The sequence below is a fragment of the Pyrus communis genome, chromosome 9 (assembly GCF_041283825.1).
Source record: "Pyrus communis isolate YQ-2024b chromosome 9, ASM4128382v1, whole genome shotgun sequence".
NCBI lineage: Eukaryota > Viridiplantae > Streptophyta > Magnoliopsida > Rosales > Rosaceae > Pyrus > Pyrus communis.
This window is the reverse complement of record NC_142573.1, coordinates 9798600-9816893: the sequence shown is the minus strand read 5'-3', so window position 1 is coordinate 9816893 and position 18294 is coordinate 9798600. Positions and strand designations below refer to the sequence as shown.

The following is an 18294-nucleotide window of genomic DNA, read 5'->3' as shown; positions in this document are numbered from 1 at the left end:
CCTACTTCTAATTCTCAACCTAACAGTTACACATATCTTTGATTTCTTGTTTGGTGTAAATCTTGATTACTAACCCAGTGTTTATTTATGTTGATTTTACTGTAATCCAAGATGGTGCGGTACAATCGCCCATCTTAAACTGCAAATTTAATCTTACTGCAATCCAAAATGGTGCGGTATCATCGCCTATCACACCGCACCATCTATCTTAGATTGCAGATCTACTTTTATTACAATTTTAGGTGGAGCAGTATAATCGTCCATCCTACTCTGCATATTTGAATTTTATTGCTACTTGAGTGGTGCGGAATAATCGTCCATCCTATGTTATGTTATTTAAATGATAATGATGCGGTACAATCGCCCTCCTCATTTATCATTTAAATCTCGAACTTGAAGTTTCGAATGCTTATCAATTTGGTTTGAAAATCAAAATAAAAAATTTGTAATAACAAGAAGTTCTAACATTACATACCTCCAGAATACATATTATTCCAAATTCTTACACATCTCATTTTTCTTTCAGAAAAGAAAACAGCGAACTTGGCAAAACTTGATTTTGTTCCCCTGGACATTACTAGGAAGAACTACCTTACTTGGGTAGTGGATACCAAGATCCATTTGGAGGCAGGGAATTTTGGAGAAACAATCAAGGAGGAGAATAGTGCATCTTCTCAAGATCGGGCAAAGGTCATGATCTTTATCTGTCGCCACCTTGATGAAGGACTAAAAAGTGAGTACCTAACGGTTGAAGATCCGTTAGCTCTCTGGAAGGCATTGAGAAACAGATACAATCACCAGAAAATAGTGATTCTTTCAAGAGCTCGTTATGAGTGGACTCACTTAAGGATCCAGGATTTTAAGTCAGTGGCTGAGTACAATTCTGCGATGTTCAGAATTAGCTCTTATATGAAACTTTATGGGAAAACCATCACTGAGGAAGATATGCTGGAAAAGACTTTCAACACCTTTCATGCCTCAAACGTGCTCCTACAGCAGCAGTATAGAGAGAGCAAGGTTTCAGTGAATACAACCAGCTGATATCTGTACTCATGGTTACTGAATAAAACAATGAGCTTCTAATGAAGAATCATCAGTCCCGACCTACTGGATCTGCACCATTTCCATAAGTGAATGATGCTTCCCTTGAAGTGAACGCCACATCCTCTGGTGGCAATAATCATAAATGAGGACGTGGCCATAGGTGAGGACGGTGGAACGAGAAATGCAAGAATCATGGTGTCTAGTTTCACAACCAGGTTTCAATGCATAATTCAGGCCTGAACTTTAAAAATGTAAATCGCCATAAAAGCAAAGCTCATATGAACAATGCTCCCAAAAATTCTGAAGGAGTCTGTCATAGGTGTGGTGACAATGGGCACTAGGCATGTACTTGTCGTATCCCAAAACATCTAGTAGATCTATATCAAGCCTTCATCAAGGAAAAAGATGTCGATACCAATTTTCTCGACCAGACTAAACTAATGGATATATCTGATCCAGTGTGTGACTTATCAGGGCAGTTGAACACAACTCACCTAGATGTTTCAGATTTTATTATGGAAAGAGGGAATAAAGTATATCGGTCCGACTAAATCATTTATGTTTAATGTACTGAACTTGTAGTTCAAAAGTAGCATTTCAAATTCAATAAAAGTGGTGTTTAAATTTCCTGTTATAACTTACCTTTAACTGTGATTCCCTTACTCAGAGAACATGGATAACAACTATTGTTATTCTCAAAACATGAAAAATGGTGGAGATATGTGTCTTGCAGACTGTGCAACCACACATACAATACTTCGAGATTGAAAGTATTTCTCAAGATTGATGCTTACAAAAGTAAGGGTAACAAAAATATCAGGCCCTTCAGATGTAATTAAAGGCTCAGGGAAAGCCAAAATTTTGTTACCAAATGGAACAATATTGTCCATACAGAATGTGTTGTACGCTACTCGATCTACTCGAAATTTGTTGAGTTTTAAAGACATACGTTTAAATGGATACCACATTAAAACGAAGTGCAGAAAATGTGGAGTATCTATGTATTACCTCCAATGATACCCAAAAGTGTATATTGAAGAAGTTGCATGGTTTGACGAGTGGATTGTATTATACATACATAAAGACAGTTGAATCACATACTGTCATGAACCATAAGTTCATTGATTCAAAAGTTTACATGCTTTGGCATGACACTCTAGGTCACCCAGGAGCTACCATGATGCGTAGAATCATTACCAACTCTAATGGACATCTATTATTGAGCAGATACATTGCTATCTCAAGTGATAACCCTTGCAAAACTTGATCTCAAATGAAATTGGTAATTAGACCATCACAATTAAAGGTTGATGCTGAATTCCCATCATTTCTGCAAAGAATTCAAGGGGATATTTGTGGGCCTATTCAACCATCATGTGGACCATTCCGATATTTTATGGTTTTGGTTGATGCATCTATCCGATGGTCACATGTTTGTCTCTTGTCTACTCGGAATGTAGCTTCTGCAAGACTTCTTGCTCAGATAATTAAGTTGCGATCATAATTCCCAGATTAACCTATTAAGTCAATCCGATTTGATAATGTTGGTGAATTTACATCTCAAACCTTTGATGATTATTGCATAACATTGAGCATTGATGTTGAACACCATGTTCCTTATGTCTGTACTCAAAATGGTTTAGCAGAAACATTGATCATGCGACTTCAGTTAATAACCCGCACTCTGCTCATGAAAACAAAATTGCCAGTCTCTGCATGGAGACATGCCATCTTACATGCTGCATCATTGACAATGTTGAAAATGTTAAAAACATTGGCAATGTTGAGAATTACATGCCATCTTACAAAATTGTCAGTATTGAAAACATTGGCAATGTTGAAAATGTTGGTAGATTAATGAATGCCTACACAGGTTTTTCAATACCCACACATAATAATGTAGACTCTGGAAATGAAGGATATCATATCTTTCAAAGGGTGTACTTAATACGTTTGGAATTGCTCTATAAATAGAGCACTCCGACTGCTATCAAAATACACAGAGAAAAAAGGAAAGATCAATAACATCAGTATCTATTCCTCCCTCTTTCATTTGTCATCCCCTTGTACTATAATTACAGTGTGATATTTTACACCTGCTTCGATCCTGTCATTAGTAAAGGTTATCTCTCTAACTTTTACCTATTTAGAACATTGTGCAAGTTCCAGTGTCCCTTATATTTTGGTAGTTTTTTATCGAATGATAAGTAGAGATGGGCTAACAGTTATAGCAGATGGGTAAGCGTGATTATTTACTTCTAACTATTTAAGCTTTTACCCATATAATCCTTTCCCAATTGGATAATTGCATAAATTATTATACATATACTCATACTCGTTTATAAACAGTTAACCGTATTCATTTAACTATAACCACATACCCATTTATCCGTTTTTTAACTCATTTACCATTTTTTACCCATTTACCTTTGAGTCTCACTTTGAGTTTCCATCTTACCAACCACACAATAACCAATCGATATAAGCAAAACATATTAAAGAAGAGGGGAAAGAAGAAGGTTCTGAAAGGAAGAAAGGAATACCTTGGAAATTGCAAATGGACCGGATTGTCATCGTTCGTGGCCCGGCCCGCCTCCCCCTGCTTCGGCATCTGCTTGTGGGTATAAATTACTCGATCGTCTGAGTGCCCCCCATTTAATTAGGGTTTAGAATGGAGACCATGAGCAGCAGGTAACGAAGAAACTGCAGTGGACCTATGCAATGACAAGGACCTATACGATCTGCTTGAAAAACGTCTGAGCAAGTCCACTATCTGTTTCCATAAAGAAGCTCTTTGGGGTGCGTTCTTCAATCTCTGAAGCTGCGCGTCTGATGTGTTTATGTGTGACACAGAGTTGTCTTAGAAAAACAATTTGATTTCCATCCTTTCTGCAGACGATGAGAATCGGCAGGACGTCTCTTGCTCGAATCCCCCTTTCCGTAATTTAATGTAAGATTATTTATCGTTTGTCAAAAACAAAATGTCTAAGATTACAAACGTATTCAAATTATAAACATACCACCACATTTCCAAGTAAAGCCCAATGCCCCCATGTGAGAGAGAGAGAGAGAGAGAGAGAGAGTGAGACATGATCTGGAAATAATCAAATAAGTGCCATTGAAATGTCAAAAATCAAATGGAGGGGGAAATTCAAATCAAAACATTCCTCCATGAAATTACAAATGTCGATCCATATTCCCAAATGGGTAATAAGAGCTAGGAATATCCATTTTTTCCTGTGAGGGTGACATAAGAGCATACATATGTTACCATAGAATACAACTTCCACCACCAGGCGAAATTTGTAGAGCCGAATCATTTCCTCCTTGTACAAAAGCGGACATCGAATCTCAACAGACTAACGTATTTTACTATCTTGGCCCCTTCATCTACTTGGACCCTAGAATTACACTAGGATTATAGAAAACCTATTAATCTCGTGATCGACCTTCCTTCCTCCCGCGCAATCTAATCTTTGGTCTATCGTTGCCATTTGCTTTTCCAGATGTGTCTGCATCATGCCTGGCCATAATTTTTATTGGGTGAGCTTCCGTGTTGAAAACCCATTCGTCTAGGGAGATGACAGAGGAGGGCGAAAATAGAAGATATAGATATTTGAGTGTCTCCGCAAGAAAGAAGCTTTGCATCATGTTGTCTTTGTCACCAGTGTTAACCTGAAACAACCAACAACCGGCATAAACGAAAAGCCGCAAAATCAGTAAAAGACAATTTATTTCACCTGCTCCAAACTTCAGTATACTGAAGAGCAAGTAGCTTTGATTAGTTCACATATTCATGAGATTCAAGGAATGAAATACAATAGAAAAAGTTGCACTCCAAGAGACCATGAATAAAAGGTATGTAGAAGGAACTCGAAAGCAGATGCAGTGTTAGCTATGGGTTTAAGAAGTGCATACGTCTTTCAGTCCAACATATCCTGACTCTATGCGGGAGTTCTTTTCAAATGCCTGAAATATATTCCAGCCCCACTCTTGGTATGTCTTGTTGCCAGTCAAACGCCAGAGGTAAAAAAGTGATTCAACTGTCTCTGGTCTCAATATATTCCATGACGTACCCACGCTCAAGTCCTGGAAATTTCAAACATAGACCAACCTCTGAGCAAATTTTAACTATATTTCATAGTCTAAACGAAAATCAGGATAACTAACCTGCCCATCATGAAAGAAATAATTCTCTCCAGCTAACTTTGTCGGTGTTGACTGGTAGAAGTTATAGCATGTCCAAGCAAGCTGAAAATAGGCTTGCAGAATCAGTCAAAGGTTCAAAGGGTAAAACAATTTTACAAGCTTTATTTGTCACTTTTTGCTAATAAGAAAAAAGTTGTGTGCAGAATAACACACATACTATCTCACTCAATAGAGGTTGTCCAACCGACATGGAATATGCGTTCAAAATAGGCCTAAAATTCCAAGGGTGAAACTCAAATCTTTCACGGAAGTAATACCTCTTCTGCAAGTGATAAGAATTGCTTAGATTCATCAGGACCATAACCAGATGAACCTAAAGCCAGCATTCCTGGAGCAAAGCATGCTAGTTCGTCCATCTGCATTTGTATATGCAAAGGAAATGCTACTTAAAATGTAACAAAGTAATTATTGCCATGGCATTTAATGATACTGCAACTGCAATCAATAATTTACCTTGTTTGTCATAGTGTTTCCATTCTTCTCACATAAATATGCAAAAGAGGATGGTGTTGTTCTCCGGATCAAGCTCAACAGACCTTTCATTGATTTCTCCCACATATCTCTGCTTCCAACATTCCATAAGAATTTTGACATCAAGACAAACTTAAAGACCATGACCACATATCCACTTCAAAAACAAGATTTTTAGAAAAGAAAAGGTTCAATTATAAATTAAAATTGAAGAACCACAAGACTTTTTGAGCCCCGTACAGGAATTTTTTCCCTTAAAGAATATAGGTCATAGTACCAGAGCCAAAGCCACGTGATGCCTTTTTGGTATTTCTATTGTTAAGCTCTATGGCAAATTGGGTCTTTCAAGTAGATATGCTTACCATAGCTTTTGAAACCAAACGGAACATTTTGTGGAAAAGTGGTTATAATCATCAAAAGACAAAGACAAACTTCTTACCTATAAGGCTTTACAGCTGAAGTTTTGTTCCCCAGTATCCAGACTTTGAGTAAATATTCATAGAAGCTGCAAACAATTGCCTAAAGTTAATCCCAACATTGTTTTAAGCCACTCACAACAAGTATACCTAATGAAACCTGAATCTCGAAAATTACATAATTCATATTAAAAATTAATGCTTACCTGTCACCCATTGCACCGAAGGTTATAGTGGAATATCCTGATCTTCCTCTTTCGGGATCAATATAAATAGGAAGCAACCCATCATCAGGGAAAGTTTTGTTAAGCGCCACTATAACATTCTCAGCCTAGGAATCACAAGCAATTAGTTTTTCACACCAATGAAATGACAGTCACTGATCTATCTCTTGTATACATGTTAATATGCGCTTTCATACTATGGCTAACTTCATGGGTTGCGTTAACGTGCTGCAATGTGCTATTTGACCAGGGAAAGAAAAACAAAACCTAGTAAATATGATAGTATATATACCTTCTGCTGGTACTTCGGGTCTCCTGTCCTCTGAGAAAGAGCAATAAACTCCACCTGTTCTGTGCCAGAATCTGCCAAGATACTTTCACCCTAAAGACATCATGAACTAAAATATCAAAAATTTATCAAATGAAATTTTAAAACACTACTTGTAAATATTCAAATGTTTCAGATAAATCATGAAAGAGATCTACGCATGCAACACTATTAGTGAATAAACTATATCATAACAAGAGACTATCTGAAAATGGTAGCTCTTTTTCACCACTTACTCCAGTCCATGAAGGATTGTGCGGCTTTCCATATGCCAAGTTGATAATGTTGTAAGGGATCCCACTAGGTGTATCCCATGCAGGCAGCAATCTGTCTGCAATCTCTCTAGCCTTATCAAGGAAAAGTTTATCTTCTGAGAGATCATATGCACTGAGAAGTCCACCTACAACTCTGGAAATTTCAGAAAAACAATAGACACGATACATCAGAAAATCTGCTGTCAGAGGAGGAAAATAAAGTGCAAGCCCAGGTGGAGAAAATAATTAAAATCAACCATCTATTAAACCTTATAATGCAACCTTATGGTTGTCTCAAAAACACTAGCCTCATAATCCTTGTCAAAATCCAATGAGGTTGCAACCCACCTGCCAAGAATAACATATAAATTATATACATTTATTACCAAGATGTAACATGTAACGTTGTAGAATGAGGTTTGGGCAAAAAGAAAAACCAAAGATGTCAAGGCAAGAAAATGGGAAGATAAATGAATAATGAAAGTCATAGAAGAGGGATAAACAAGAATACACAATACTTTAGTGCGCCCTAGGGTTGAGGACATCAAGATACAAGAATAACAAATAATAGAGATGAGTAAATATGAGGGATCGTACGAAATGAGGAATATTTTCCCTTTTTCTTTTGCAATATACAAGCAAGCATAAACAAAAGAAAAGGTCATCTAAGATAGTTTACACAGTGCAATGAAAATCTGTCAAAGCACTGTTGCAAAGATTAATTGGTTCACGTTGAAGGACAAGAAGCTAAAATGACATACATAGAACAAAGGCCCTACATAGGACTTGATAGTTAACATATATATGCTCCTACATAGGGCCAAGTAGCCAAAGATTAATTTGGTCCACTGAGTATGCTACCAAAGAATATGAAAATCGAAACTTCAACTCACTCTCTAGCTTTTTGGAACTGCTCATGAAGCCCCATTATATACAATGTATCAAGAGAGTCTACTAGTGTTGCTCCAAGACCACCAAAGCTATTGACACCATTCTTTGATTGCGGCTGGTACATGCAAAACAGCTTTGGTGTTAGAAATTTGTACAAAAATAATAACATCACCAATAACAAGGAAAGTCAAAAAATACTATCAAGTTTGTGGTTGTTACAAATAGAACTGTCACTGAGCCCAGACAACTTTAACGCTCCTAGATAATTTAGTGAGCACATACACAGAAATGTAGTTTATCAGAATAGAGACATGAACACCTACACTAATTTTATTGAGCAAAATGTCAGATGGAGATCTGAAAGTTAGACAAAAGCTTAAAAACCTTGACAAAGTCACAACTTCAGCAAGCTATACCAATGATCAACTAAAGATACACCAAAAGAATACTAAAACCTTGTAAATTGAATTCATCACAAAGCACAAAAGGAACACGTGGGTAGAAAAAGGCCATAATACAGTGTGAACTGCTATGTCTTTAAAGTAAAACTTAAATAGTGTAGAAATAACATTTAAAAATGAAATAGATAATGGTAAACAGAAAGGATCATTATACCTGAAGTTCATCTTGGCCCCATGCATACTTCTCATATGAACTCCACGCGTGAATCATAGCTTCTTTGACTTTTTCTCTTCTTTGAATGTCAATTGGGTCCAGGCCAACCTCTTTATCACCATCCCTGTCCTTCAATGTATTCTTTTTAGTGGCATCACCTTGCACATTTTGTGAGTCTTCAACCTGAGTGTACAATATACAATGACACATGACACATATCTACCTTTTAAAATGGATTAAAATATTGCTTTAGGGTATTCTGAGACATAATTGTTCATATCCAGGCACAAATATATAACCAAATCAGATTGCATACAACCATAGAGAACATAATTCATTCAATTTCAAAGAACAGTTGAGGCGGAATAAGGAGAGCTTAAAGCTCTATTAATCTAAGTGTTATAATTGAAATCTTTTGGGATTGATAGCTATGGCAGCAACAGCACCGCCCCACCCCAAATAAATGAATGAAAAGATAGTGACTGAAGGCCAAATAAGAAGCTCAAGCTTGAACATAAACCAAGGCATAAGACGCTTACCAAACTTTTCAAATGGTTCAGTTGTTCATTTAACTTGGCCACTTCTTCCTGCAATTCGTACATAACATCATTAGATGCGGAAAATAAAAAAAATATAAAGTGAAACTAGGTTCAATTTATAATGCAAAAAGTGAAACTCTTGCATCTGGGGAACCTAGTTACTCCTCAACGTAACATCACATGAGAAATTTATACATCACTTTTCCATTTCCATATAACCCGGGCTGGGATTGTCCCTTAAATATAAAAGGCTTCTGCCATCGAAACATTTTATGATATATTCCATTAGACCAGATGCTCCTCCTCTCATAGTCATAGTTATAACAATCAAACCACCGTTTTCCACATGCATAATTTAACACGTTGTCTGAAATCTTTTCGAAACAAAGGACATTGAAGGTAAACAAACACATTAAACATTTTGTCAAAGAATTTAACACTTCGTCCGAAATTCAAAATCTTACAAACAGGACATTGAAGGCAAACAAACACGTTAAACATTTTGTCAATAGCAGTTACTGAACTTCAAATTCCCCTCTAACACGATCAAACCTTTTATTCAGCCACACGTAAAGACCCTAAAATGGAAACCGCTAATCCATACTTCAAATTTACACCCCCATTTTCCCAGACTTTCTCAGCAACCAAACAGAGCATACAACACTCAAAAACCCAAATCAAAGAAAGTAAAATAACCGACAGGGAGACCAACCTCGTGCTCCTTGAGGAGAGTCTGGCGGTCCCAGACAACCAGAGAGATGCAAACGAATGCTATGAAGAGCAAAGCCAGGCGTTGCGGCCGCTTCAAATAATACGCCGGGTTGCAGTACCTCAATCTGCTCGACGACGACGATCTGACCCTGGCCATGGCAGCAAACAAACACTGACCCTCCAATTCAGAGACACAGCGTGGAGGTCGCAGCGAGACAAAGAAAACGTCTTTCTTCGATCTGCAACCAACGAAACGACGTTCAAATTGTTTTGCAGGATCGAAACGCCGGAAATGAAAACGGGAGTGCGTGCAATTAAAGACGTTTCGAGCTGCGATGCGATCTCCCGTCAAATGGGATGCGCGTTTCGGTACGGGCGAAGAAACGGGCGAGGACTTTGAAATTTCAGAGAGAGAAAAAGATATTACCGTGGGAAAGTGGAGACTGAAAGACGAAGAAAAGAATTTTGTTGTCTGTTTTTAAGAAAATAAAAAAAAAATGGTTTGTCTGTAAAAATGGCAAAGAATTTTGTAGGTTTGTCTTGGTCAACACAAGTGATTCAAGTTGTTGATTAATTTAAAAAAAATTATTAATTAAAGTAGATTGTAGTTTATATAGGAAAATATTGACAAAACCAACGTTACATACACAAAAAAGTTTTTATTATAGTTTGATTGATTGATAAATTTTTTATTACACGAATAGATGAGTATGATACGATTTATCGATATTGAATGTCAATTGGCATACACGTTGTAATTTTACTTCCTAACTACTTTTATGAGTTTAGAAGCTCGTTTAGAAAATGCTTTTAAATGACTGAAAGAGTTTTTATAAAAAAATATTTATCAAACAAATCCTTAGTAATAATACAAGTTAATTATAGAAAAACACTTAACGTGAAAGCACTTAAGTGCTGCTAAAACTCAAAAATATTTTTATCATTTTCACAAAAATAACTAATTTGAAGTGCACAATTACCTTCAAATTCAAATGTCAAACCTAAAATACAAGCGATGAAATAGTGTTAATTGATTTTAATAGGGGCTTGTCGGTCCATTGGTGCTTGATCCTTAGTTATGTGATTTCAATCTTCAAAATAAACGGTTATATTGTTAGACTATTAATTTCAACCTTTAATTAGGTAATTTGTGCTTCAATTAGGCGATTTATGTTTCAATATGTATACTCTCACATATTAAACCGAGTATTGCACAATGTGAGTTTATTCCCCGAGCCACTTAAATTTTTAATAAAAAAATTTGACGTACTTCTATGAAAAGCACATTAACTTTTTATAAAGATGAAAGAAGTACTTGAAATAAGTACTTGAAGTGCTTCATGATACAAGCACGTAGGTGTTTTGTTCAGAAAGCACTTAAATATTTTTTGAACAAAGAATCATTGTCAACTTTATTTTCCAAACTTAATAAAAAACGCCTTTAGTGATATTAAAAAAAAAAAAAAAAGCACTTTACGTATAGGTTTAGAGCATCTCTAGTAATACGAACTAATTTTTTGTTCTTGAAGCTAGCCAAATGACTCAAATGTTAATTTGCCTAGTCCAACAATACTAGCTATTTTAGCTTAAGTTAAAATGTTTCAATATTATGTCTTCCTAAACTTACTAACCCCTTATTTTTTTCTTCTCCTGAAGCGAGTGTATTTTTGCTTATCACCCTCAAGTGGTGGTAGTGTTCACCACTCTACTTATTATCATTACATGAGCTTAAATTTTGAGATTTGTATATGTCCACTAAACAGATCTCAAAATTTAAACTCATCCAACAATGATAAATATAATAATGAGTATCACCATCAATTGAGGGTGGTGAGCAAAAATATTGTTTCTTGCAGCCCACAAACAATGCAATTTCATAGTTTTAATGTTGTGCAATAATTTAACCGTCTCTTTCTTCTCTAACTAAATTTAGCTAGTTATTTTTTCACAAGTTTAAGATAGCTAGTCATTTAACTAGCATTCATAAACTTTTTTTTTTTATACATTTTTTGTTAAAGTAAAAGAAATAGATTGTTAAAGATGCTCTAAAGCCATGAAGAGGGAAGGGCCAAAAAAGCTAGAAAATAGCCTAATTTCAACAAAACTCAACACCAACTAAAAACTGGACTAAAAATTAATAGAGCTCACCAAATCAAAATATAACCAAAAGAGTATCAGGCTAGCCAAATTTGGCCTAATAGCCAGCCCATTTGCTGGGCCCAACAACGACTTTTTACTCAAACCATCTTGGTCAAATCATTCTCTTCTCACTGATCACTCAGTACTACGGTCTAATGATATTCATTTTCACTTATAAGTGAGAAGTCTTATGATTGATTTTCGTCAAATGCGAATTTGAACCACATTATTGCTAGAACATTATGAGGTTTAACCTACCCCTCCATCCTTTTAGTGTAGATAATATTGTTTGTTAAAAAAAAAAAAAAAAAAAAAAAATCCTTCCCTCCCCACCTCATAAATCAAACCCTCTCTCCTCTCTTTGTTTCCACAAAACCAAAACCATCCCTGTATTGTATTGATTCAGAAGAAATAGATGGGGTCACGCCAACAAGGGGGCATGGACAAAAGAGGAGAATCAACACCTTATTGTGAGAAAGCTCGCACTTTATTTCAATATGGTACTAGTAGTAACTTGATTAAAGCCACTCATAAAGGAATGGGCGTAGTTTGCCTACTCTTTTATAACAGAGTTGTTATTCTCATGTGCGCTTGGCTTCCTACTTAGTTCGAGTGAGGGTTTTTCACCTAAAAGTTTTCGATAACCTTCGTCACCCGTCAGTTCCCAAAGCCTTATTATGTATTTCTTTCTTAATGGCAGGCTTGCGGTTCCTTACACCAAAAGCTTTAACTAGAAATAGAAATTAATCGTTCAACGTTTGCCTGTTCTCTCCTCTTCAATTCCCGAAGAAGAATCGAGCATTCAATCTTGTAGACTAATTGAGACCAAAATATTAACTAACAAATTTAAAAAATAAAATTGAAATTAATAAATTATTGAAGGTACTATGTTTAACCCATTTGCTTAGAGAAAATATATGAATAGGTCATCACATTATTCATTAAGAGATCATTTCTTGCATGGTCAAAATTCTAGATGGAGGTTATATACCCATTCAACACTTATCTTCTGTCATTTTTCTTCTACTTTGACTGGTTGGCTGTTGCATATGGGAAAATTTTAATTTTTTTTTCATAAGACGATACCATTAATGGTTAAATATTAGATTAAAAAGTCGATATAATTCGAATTCACGTCAGAATGCAAAAGCATAACTTATTTCCACCTAATGATAAAGAACCACTTGGAAAATTTTAATTTTAATTATGATTTTTTACTTAAAAATTATGATTTAATTTTTAATTTTTAACTTTTTAAGGGCGGAATTGGTTAATGTTTCTCTACGAGCAAAGCATCTCTTTAGCTCACAGTCACACCACCTTCAACCGTCTCTGATTCTTCACTATTTTCTCCAAACCCAGAAAACCCTAAACCATTCCCAACCTCAAAACCCTAAAACAATCGAAATGCAGTAGCTTTCCGAGAATCCATGAACATTTCCATGCAGATGAGATGAGAACGTCCTCCTACACTCTCGTCTCCCGCCTTCGCCGCACCCACTGCTTCAGTCCTCGCTGCTCCTCCCAATTTCTGCTCTTTCACTACTCAGACACCAAGAACGACGATCGCAGCGTCCCTCAAAACGCTCCGTTTAGCTCCTTCACTCACACTCTGCTGCGCGGCCTGGTTTCCTCGGCTCCTTGCTCGAAACGGGTCGTCTCGCCGGACTTGGTTTCTTCGGGTAGTGTTGCTCTTCGTCAACAGCAGCAGCAGCACTTGCTCCATCGCAGTAGGTTCCTTTTTCGATTTTGGAATTCATGAAATTTTATTTGGAATTTGTCAATTTTAGCTGAAGATTTTGTGCATTTGGGTAATTGGGTATGTTTTGATTTCAGGCTTCTTTACTAGAGCGAAGCAGGTGAAGATTGAATTCAATGACCAGCACAGGTACTGAGCCCGGAAATGTCTGCAATTTTTTTATTTTGTAAATTTTTATTGTTTGTTTCTTTAATTTCTTGGAATTGTATTGAACTCTTGTGTTTTCCATTAAATCTATATGCTAGTCAAAGGGCAGTCACAACTGCATTGTGGTGCAACTTCCTTGTATTTTCTCTCAAGTTTGGTGTCTGGTTATCGACCTCTAGCCATGTTATGTTTGCTGAAGTTGTGCACTCGGTTGCGGATTTTGCAAATCAGGTATTCTAAGTCAATGTTGTTGTGATTTTGCATTTCATGATTGAATCGATTCATTGATGCCGAGAAACTAATCCATGTTGACATTGTAGGCGCTTCTTGCTTATGGTTTGAGTAGCTCAAGGCGTGCACCGGATGCTCTCCACCCGTGAGTCTTTCTATACCGTGATCAACTTTTCGCATTGTTGATCTTCATTAGATTTCATTGTTTCATTTGTCTTTTTATCAACACAAGTTTTGCATTATGTAACAGTCTTAAGAAAGGTTTCCGAAGGACGAAATCTATTACCTAGAATAAGACTGAGCCATTAGTTAGACTGGTTTAAGCACTTTTATGATCTAGAATACTCACTCCAGTGGAATTGGATGTTGCAAGTGCATAATATAGAGGTCAAGAGCTGTGATTAGAAATTAACTACATGCATATATATTATTTTCTGCTTGCACTAAAAATTAGTTTTAATTGTCATCCTATGTCTTTGATTCTGGCAGTTATGGATACTCCAAGGAAAGATTTGTCTGGTCCTTGATATCTGCTGTTGGTATCTTTTGTCTTGGTTCGGGTGCGACTATCGTTCATGGAGTTCAAAACTTGTGGACTTCACAGGTTATTACTAATTGAGTTTTTACTTGGCAAACTTTTGTTACCGAAACCTATTTGTACTTTTTTTTCTTCTAACGTCTTACATTTAATTTCTTAGCTTATCTGATGTGTTTGTAAATTCTATTGCGTTTTGCTCAGCCTCCTCCAAATATTCAGTATGCAGCTCTTGTGATTGGTGGCTCATTTATTATTGAAGGTACAACTCAATGCATATGATTATATTATTTCCTTTTCACGTTCCCCCTTTTAACCTTTGCATCCATTCCTTAGGTGCTTCTCTTCTTGTTGCCATACAAGCTGTCAAGAAAGGTGCAGCTGCTGAGGGCATGAAATTGAGAGACTTTATATGGCGCGGACACGATCCCACATCTGTTGCAGTCATGACAGAGGTAATACACTGGGTTGTTGTTTCTTTATTCTCATTTGGTTGTTGGAAATTTTTTGTTTCTGTGATTGCAAAGGAAGAAATGATTAGGCATAGAAATGGGGACGAATGAAAGTTTCAGTAACACCAATTAGTATATTTGAGTCTACTTAATTGCAAGAAACTATCTCAAGCAGTCAAACCCAACATGTAATGTTGTTGAAACCCGTCATTAACGTAGCATAAGCCTAGAGTTGATTGAATTGATGAAGCCACACATATATTTCTTAGTTTCATTCTCTACATGTTAGCAGTTGTCAAGTTACTTTTCAGTAGGTGATTGAATATAATTATTCTGGTATGAAACAAGCTATTATCCCTTTGTAAAATATCTCATGTATGCAGGATGGCGCAGCTGTAACTGGTCTTGCTATTGCTGCGGCATCACTGGTTGCAGTGAATAGAACAGGAAATGCAATTTATGATCCCATAGGATCGATTGTAGTTGGCAACCTACTTGGAATGGTACGTGATGCTTCTTTCCATAAAAAATTATGCAGAAACTGTAATAGAATACCACATTGCTGTCTAAAAACTGAAGTGAATATCTGCAATACAATGCTGATTTTGAAGTTGTCTGATTACCAAATGCTGGGTATTCAGAAAAAAAAAAAAAAAAAAAACCTAAGTAACACAACACATTGTGACTCAGACCCACAGTGAAACTGTGATTATACAACTGAGTTGAATCTACCATGCAGGTGGCTATTTTTCTGATCCAAAGGAATCGACATGCTTTGATTGGCAGGGCAATGGATGACCATGATATGGAGAAGGTTCTCCAGTTTTTGAAAAATGACCCGGTATAATTATGCTAAATGATTTTGGTAATTGATATACCTTCATGCTTTTAAGGTTATATAATATAACTGATTTTGTTATAGGTTGTGGATTCTCTATATGATTGCAAAAGTGAGGTGATTGGTCCTGGATTCTTCAGATTTAAGGCTGAAATAGGTGACTTTCTTTCATCCTGTCTTCTTTATTTTCTTGATTCATTTTGGGTTAGGTTATCAGTTAAACACGTTTTCTAACAAACCACTGTTGTTCTGGTATTCGTAGTTTTGGCCGAATTTGTAAATAAAGTGTATCATGATCTTTATTGTTAGCAATGCATTGAAATTATCAACATGCAGATGTTTGCAGCGTTTTAACTTAACGATGACATATTTCATTTGTAATTTGGTTACCACTAAAACTGAAATTTATTACTTCAACTATATGTTCTTCCTCCATAGTTCACATTATTTTACATTTGGCATTATTGGGAAATCAGTGTGATATAATGGTCGCTATCTGCATGGTACAGATTTCAATGGAGTGGTGGTAGTTCAAAATTATCTCTCTAGGACTGGGCGTGAAGAATGGGCAAGACAGGTTAACCATTTCTATATTTTTTGAAACTTTCTTCGACCTGGAGTTTCATTCTAAATGTTTTACTCACATTATTGGCATATGAGCTGATTTCTGCATGTTATGTGGATGCGATGCAGTTTCATGAAGCTGCAAAGGAGAAGGATGATACTGCATTGCTTAAAATGATGTCAAACTATGGTATGTGTTCAAGTGTATATTTTTATGTACTTTTTTAAATCGTTTTGATGACCGAGTTCAACGTGGAATACATTATGAACTTCATCTCCCATTGCAGGTGAAGAGGTAGTGACAGCGTTAGGAAGTGAAGTTGATAGATTGGAGAAGGAGATCCAAGCACTTGTTCCTGGTATACGGCATGTTGATATCGAGGCACACAATCCAATAGAACTATCCCCATGATTCACAAGTTCATATTTCTGTGGTAACGTTTGATCAACTCTTTTCAGAAAATCTGTGGTGCTACCATTCATTTTATGACATGAACGGCTTCTTGCTTCGTTTAGGCAGGATGTAGAAACATGTGTACGAACTGCCAATACTTATGATTGAGATACCACACGTAAATTTTCGTGTGCGATTGGCAGTTCGCTGAACTTTAGCCATGGTTATGCAAAATTGCACAAGCTTCTTTAAATTCATTCTGGACATTGTTCTTCGAACCGACAGTTCATTGATTAGTGTCTGAAAAACTGCTCGAAATACAGCGGTCTGGGTTGACTTTGAGGCGTGATTTGCCACTTTGGGTGGCGGCATGCCGGCATGGGTTGGGTATGGTCTGGGATTGGAGACGAGCACCGGCATTGGTGGCTGGACGGCTGCTCTCGCGTAGTCGTTAGGTGAAGGCGCACTTAATGTAATGATGAAGCACATAGGTTGGATGTTCACATGTGAAAAATTAGGCCTCAATATCTACCCCCATATACCTTGAATCTTCTTCCAAAGAAGTTGCTTAGCAATTGCCACTTATACGGCATTGCGGACTACTAGTATTTATCTTCACTCTCAATCTCAGGTTCGACTTAGTCTCATGGATGGATGGATGGATGACAAATTTAATACATAGCTCATTGTGCGGTTTAGCATAAATTCCTCTTCCCAAAATCGTTGTACCAAAATGAGAAAATAAAGGGGAAATATGTTTTACCACTTTTAATTTAGGTCGCATAATAAATTCATACCTTATTTTTTAAACATTGCAATGTCATATATCACTTTATAAATTTATTGCAATGTTAAATCTCCGTTAATTTTTTTGTCAATTTAGATCATACCTCATTTTTTAAACATTACAATATCATACATCACTTTATAAATTTATTGCAATGTTAAATCTCTGTTAATTTTTTTGTCTATTTAGCTATTAAATTTAGCTATTAAATGATGATGTGGCAGTGCATGGAGCCTAGTCACTTTTAAATAATAAAATAGAATTTTGAAAAAAAAAAAAAAATAAAAAAAATTGAAATCTTAAAAAAAAAAAAAAAAAATGAAGAAATGAAGGATTTTTTTTGCAGCCTTCGTCCCTAATCGTTCACAGGGGTTCAAGGCAATCGGGTCTGGTACGATGTGGGGGCAACGTCAATGGATTTGGTGCTTTCTGGGTTTGGGTTCGTGCAGTGGTCAAGGCGGCAACAGTTCGAAACCATGGGATATCGATTCAGGATACAGCAGCAGTGGTTAGGTCAGGCAAACGGTGCAGATCAGACTCGGGTGCAAAACAGTGGTGCTAGCGGTTCTTGAGAAGCAGCGGCTCATCGGTTCTGATCAGGTGAACCTAGTGGCAGCGATGCGGGTTCTGAGAACGAGTTGATTCAGGCGGCGAAGACGGCTCTAGCGCGACGCAGCTACAGACCCTCAGCTTCAGCCCTCGTCCGTCATCTAATTTTCCCGATTATTTTTGTATTCAATTTCACA

General features: G+C 36.6%; 3 protein-coding genes across 3 annotated transcripts; 2 read left to right on the top strand and 1 right to left on the bottom strand.

The window, feature by feature from the left end:
- The first annotated feature begins 349 nt into the window (after positions 1 to 349).
- Positions 350 to 1041, top strand: LOC148694207 (uncharacterized). Its single transcript, XM_088700649.1, has 2 exons — positions 350 to 354; positions 582 to 1041. Exons 1-2 carry the CDS (start codon positions 350 to 352, stop codon positions 1039 to 1041), a joined length of 465 nt encoding a protein of 154 aa, XP_088556775.1.
- A 3098-nt stretch (positions 1042 to 4139) lies between these two features.
- On the bottom strand, positions 4140 to 10206 carry LOC137740180 (mannosyl-oligosaccharide 1,2-alpha-mannosidase MNS1). The gene is made up of 14 exons (XM_068480002.2): positions 9704 to 10206; positions 8992 to 9039; positions 8453 to 8635; positions 7840 to 7952; positions 7229 to 7294; positions 6929 to 7100; positions 6657 to 6746; positions 6347 to 6471; positions 6164 to 6229; positions 5707 to 5815; positions 5511 to 5609; positions 5215 to 5295; positions 4963 to 5133; positions 4140 to 4719 (listed from the first exon to the last, which is right to left on the bottom strand). The coding sequence occupies exons 1-14, from the start codon at positions 9857 to 9859 to the stop codon at positions 4477 to 4479; spliced, it is 1722 nt and encodes a 573-aa protein (XP_068336103.2). The 5' UTR covers positions 9860 to 10206; the 3' UTR covers positions 4140 to 4476.
- Positions 10207 to 13116: 2910 nt separating this feature from the next.
- On the top strand, positions 13117 to 17018 carry LOC137739581 (metal tolerance protein C4). The gene is made up of 13 exons (XM_068479202.2): positions 13117 to 13571; positions 13678 to 13729; positions 13846 to 13978; positions 14068 to 14123; positions 14468 to 14582; positions 14718 to 14775; positions 14850 to 14968; positions 15349 to 15468; positions 15705 to 15806; positions 15888 to 15960; positions 16313 to 16380; positions 16497 to 16557; positions 16655 to 17018. The coding sequence occupies exons 1-13, from the start codon at positions 13295 to 13297 to the stop codon at positions 16777 to 16779; spliced, it is 1359 nt and encodes a 452-aa protein (XP_068335303.2). The 5' UTR covers positions 13117 to 13294; the 3' UTR covers positions 16780 to 17018.
- The last annotated feature ends 1276 nt before the right edge of the window (positions 17019 to 18294 follow it).

Coding starts and splice junctions, on each gene's coding strand:
- LOC137740180 (XM_068480002.2), bottom strand. CDS start 9,859: ATGGCCAGGGTCAGATCGTCGTCGTCGAGCAGATTGAGGTACTGCAAC. Junction 9,040..9,703: donor CTCTCCTCAAGGAGCACGAG/GTTGGTCTCCCT, acceptor TACGAATTGCAG/GAAGAAGTGGCCAAGTTAAA. Junction 5,134..5,214: donor ATTTCTTTCATGATGGGCAG/GTTAGTTATCCT, acceptor TGAAATTTCCAG/GACTTGAGCGTGGGTACGTC.
- LOC137739581 (XM_068479202.2), top strand. CDS start 13,295: ATGAGAACGTCCTCCTACACTCTCGTCTCCCGCCTTCGCCGCACCCAC. Junction 14,124..14,467: donor GCACCGGATGCTCTCCACCC/GTGAGTCTTTCT, acceptor TGATTCTGGCAG/TTATGGATACTCCAAGGAAA. Junction 14,969..15,348: donor CTGTTGCAGTCATGACAGAG/GTAATACACTGG, acceptor TCATGTATGCAG/GATGGCGCAGCTGTAACTGG.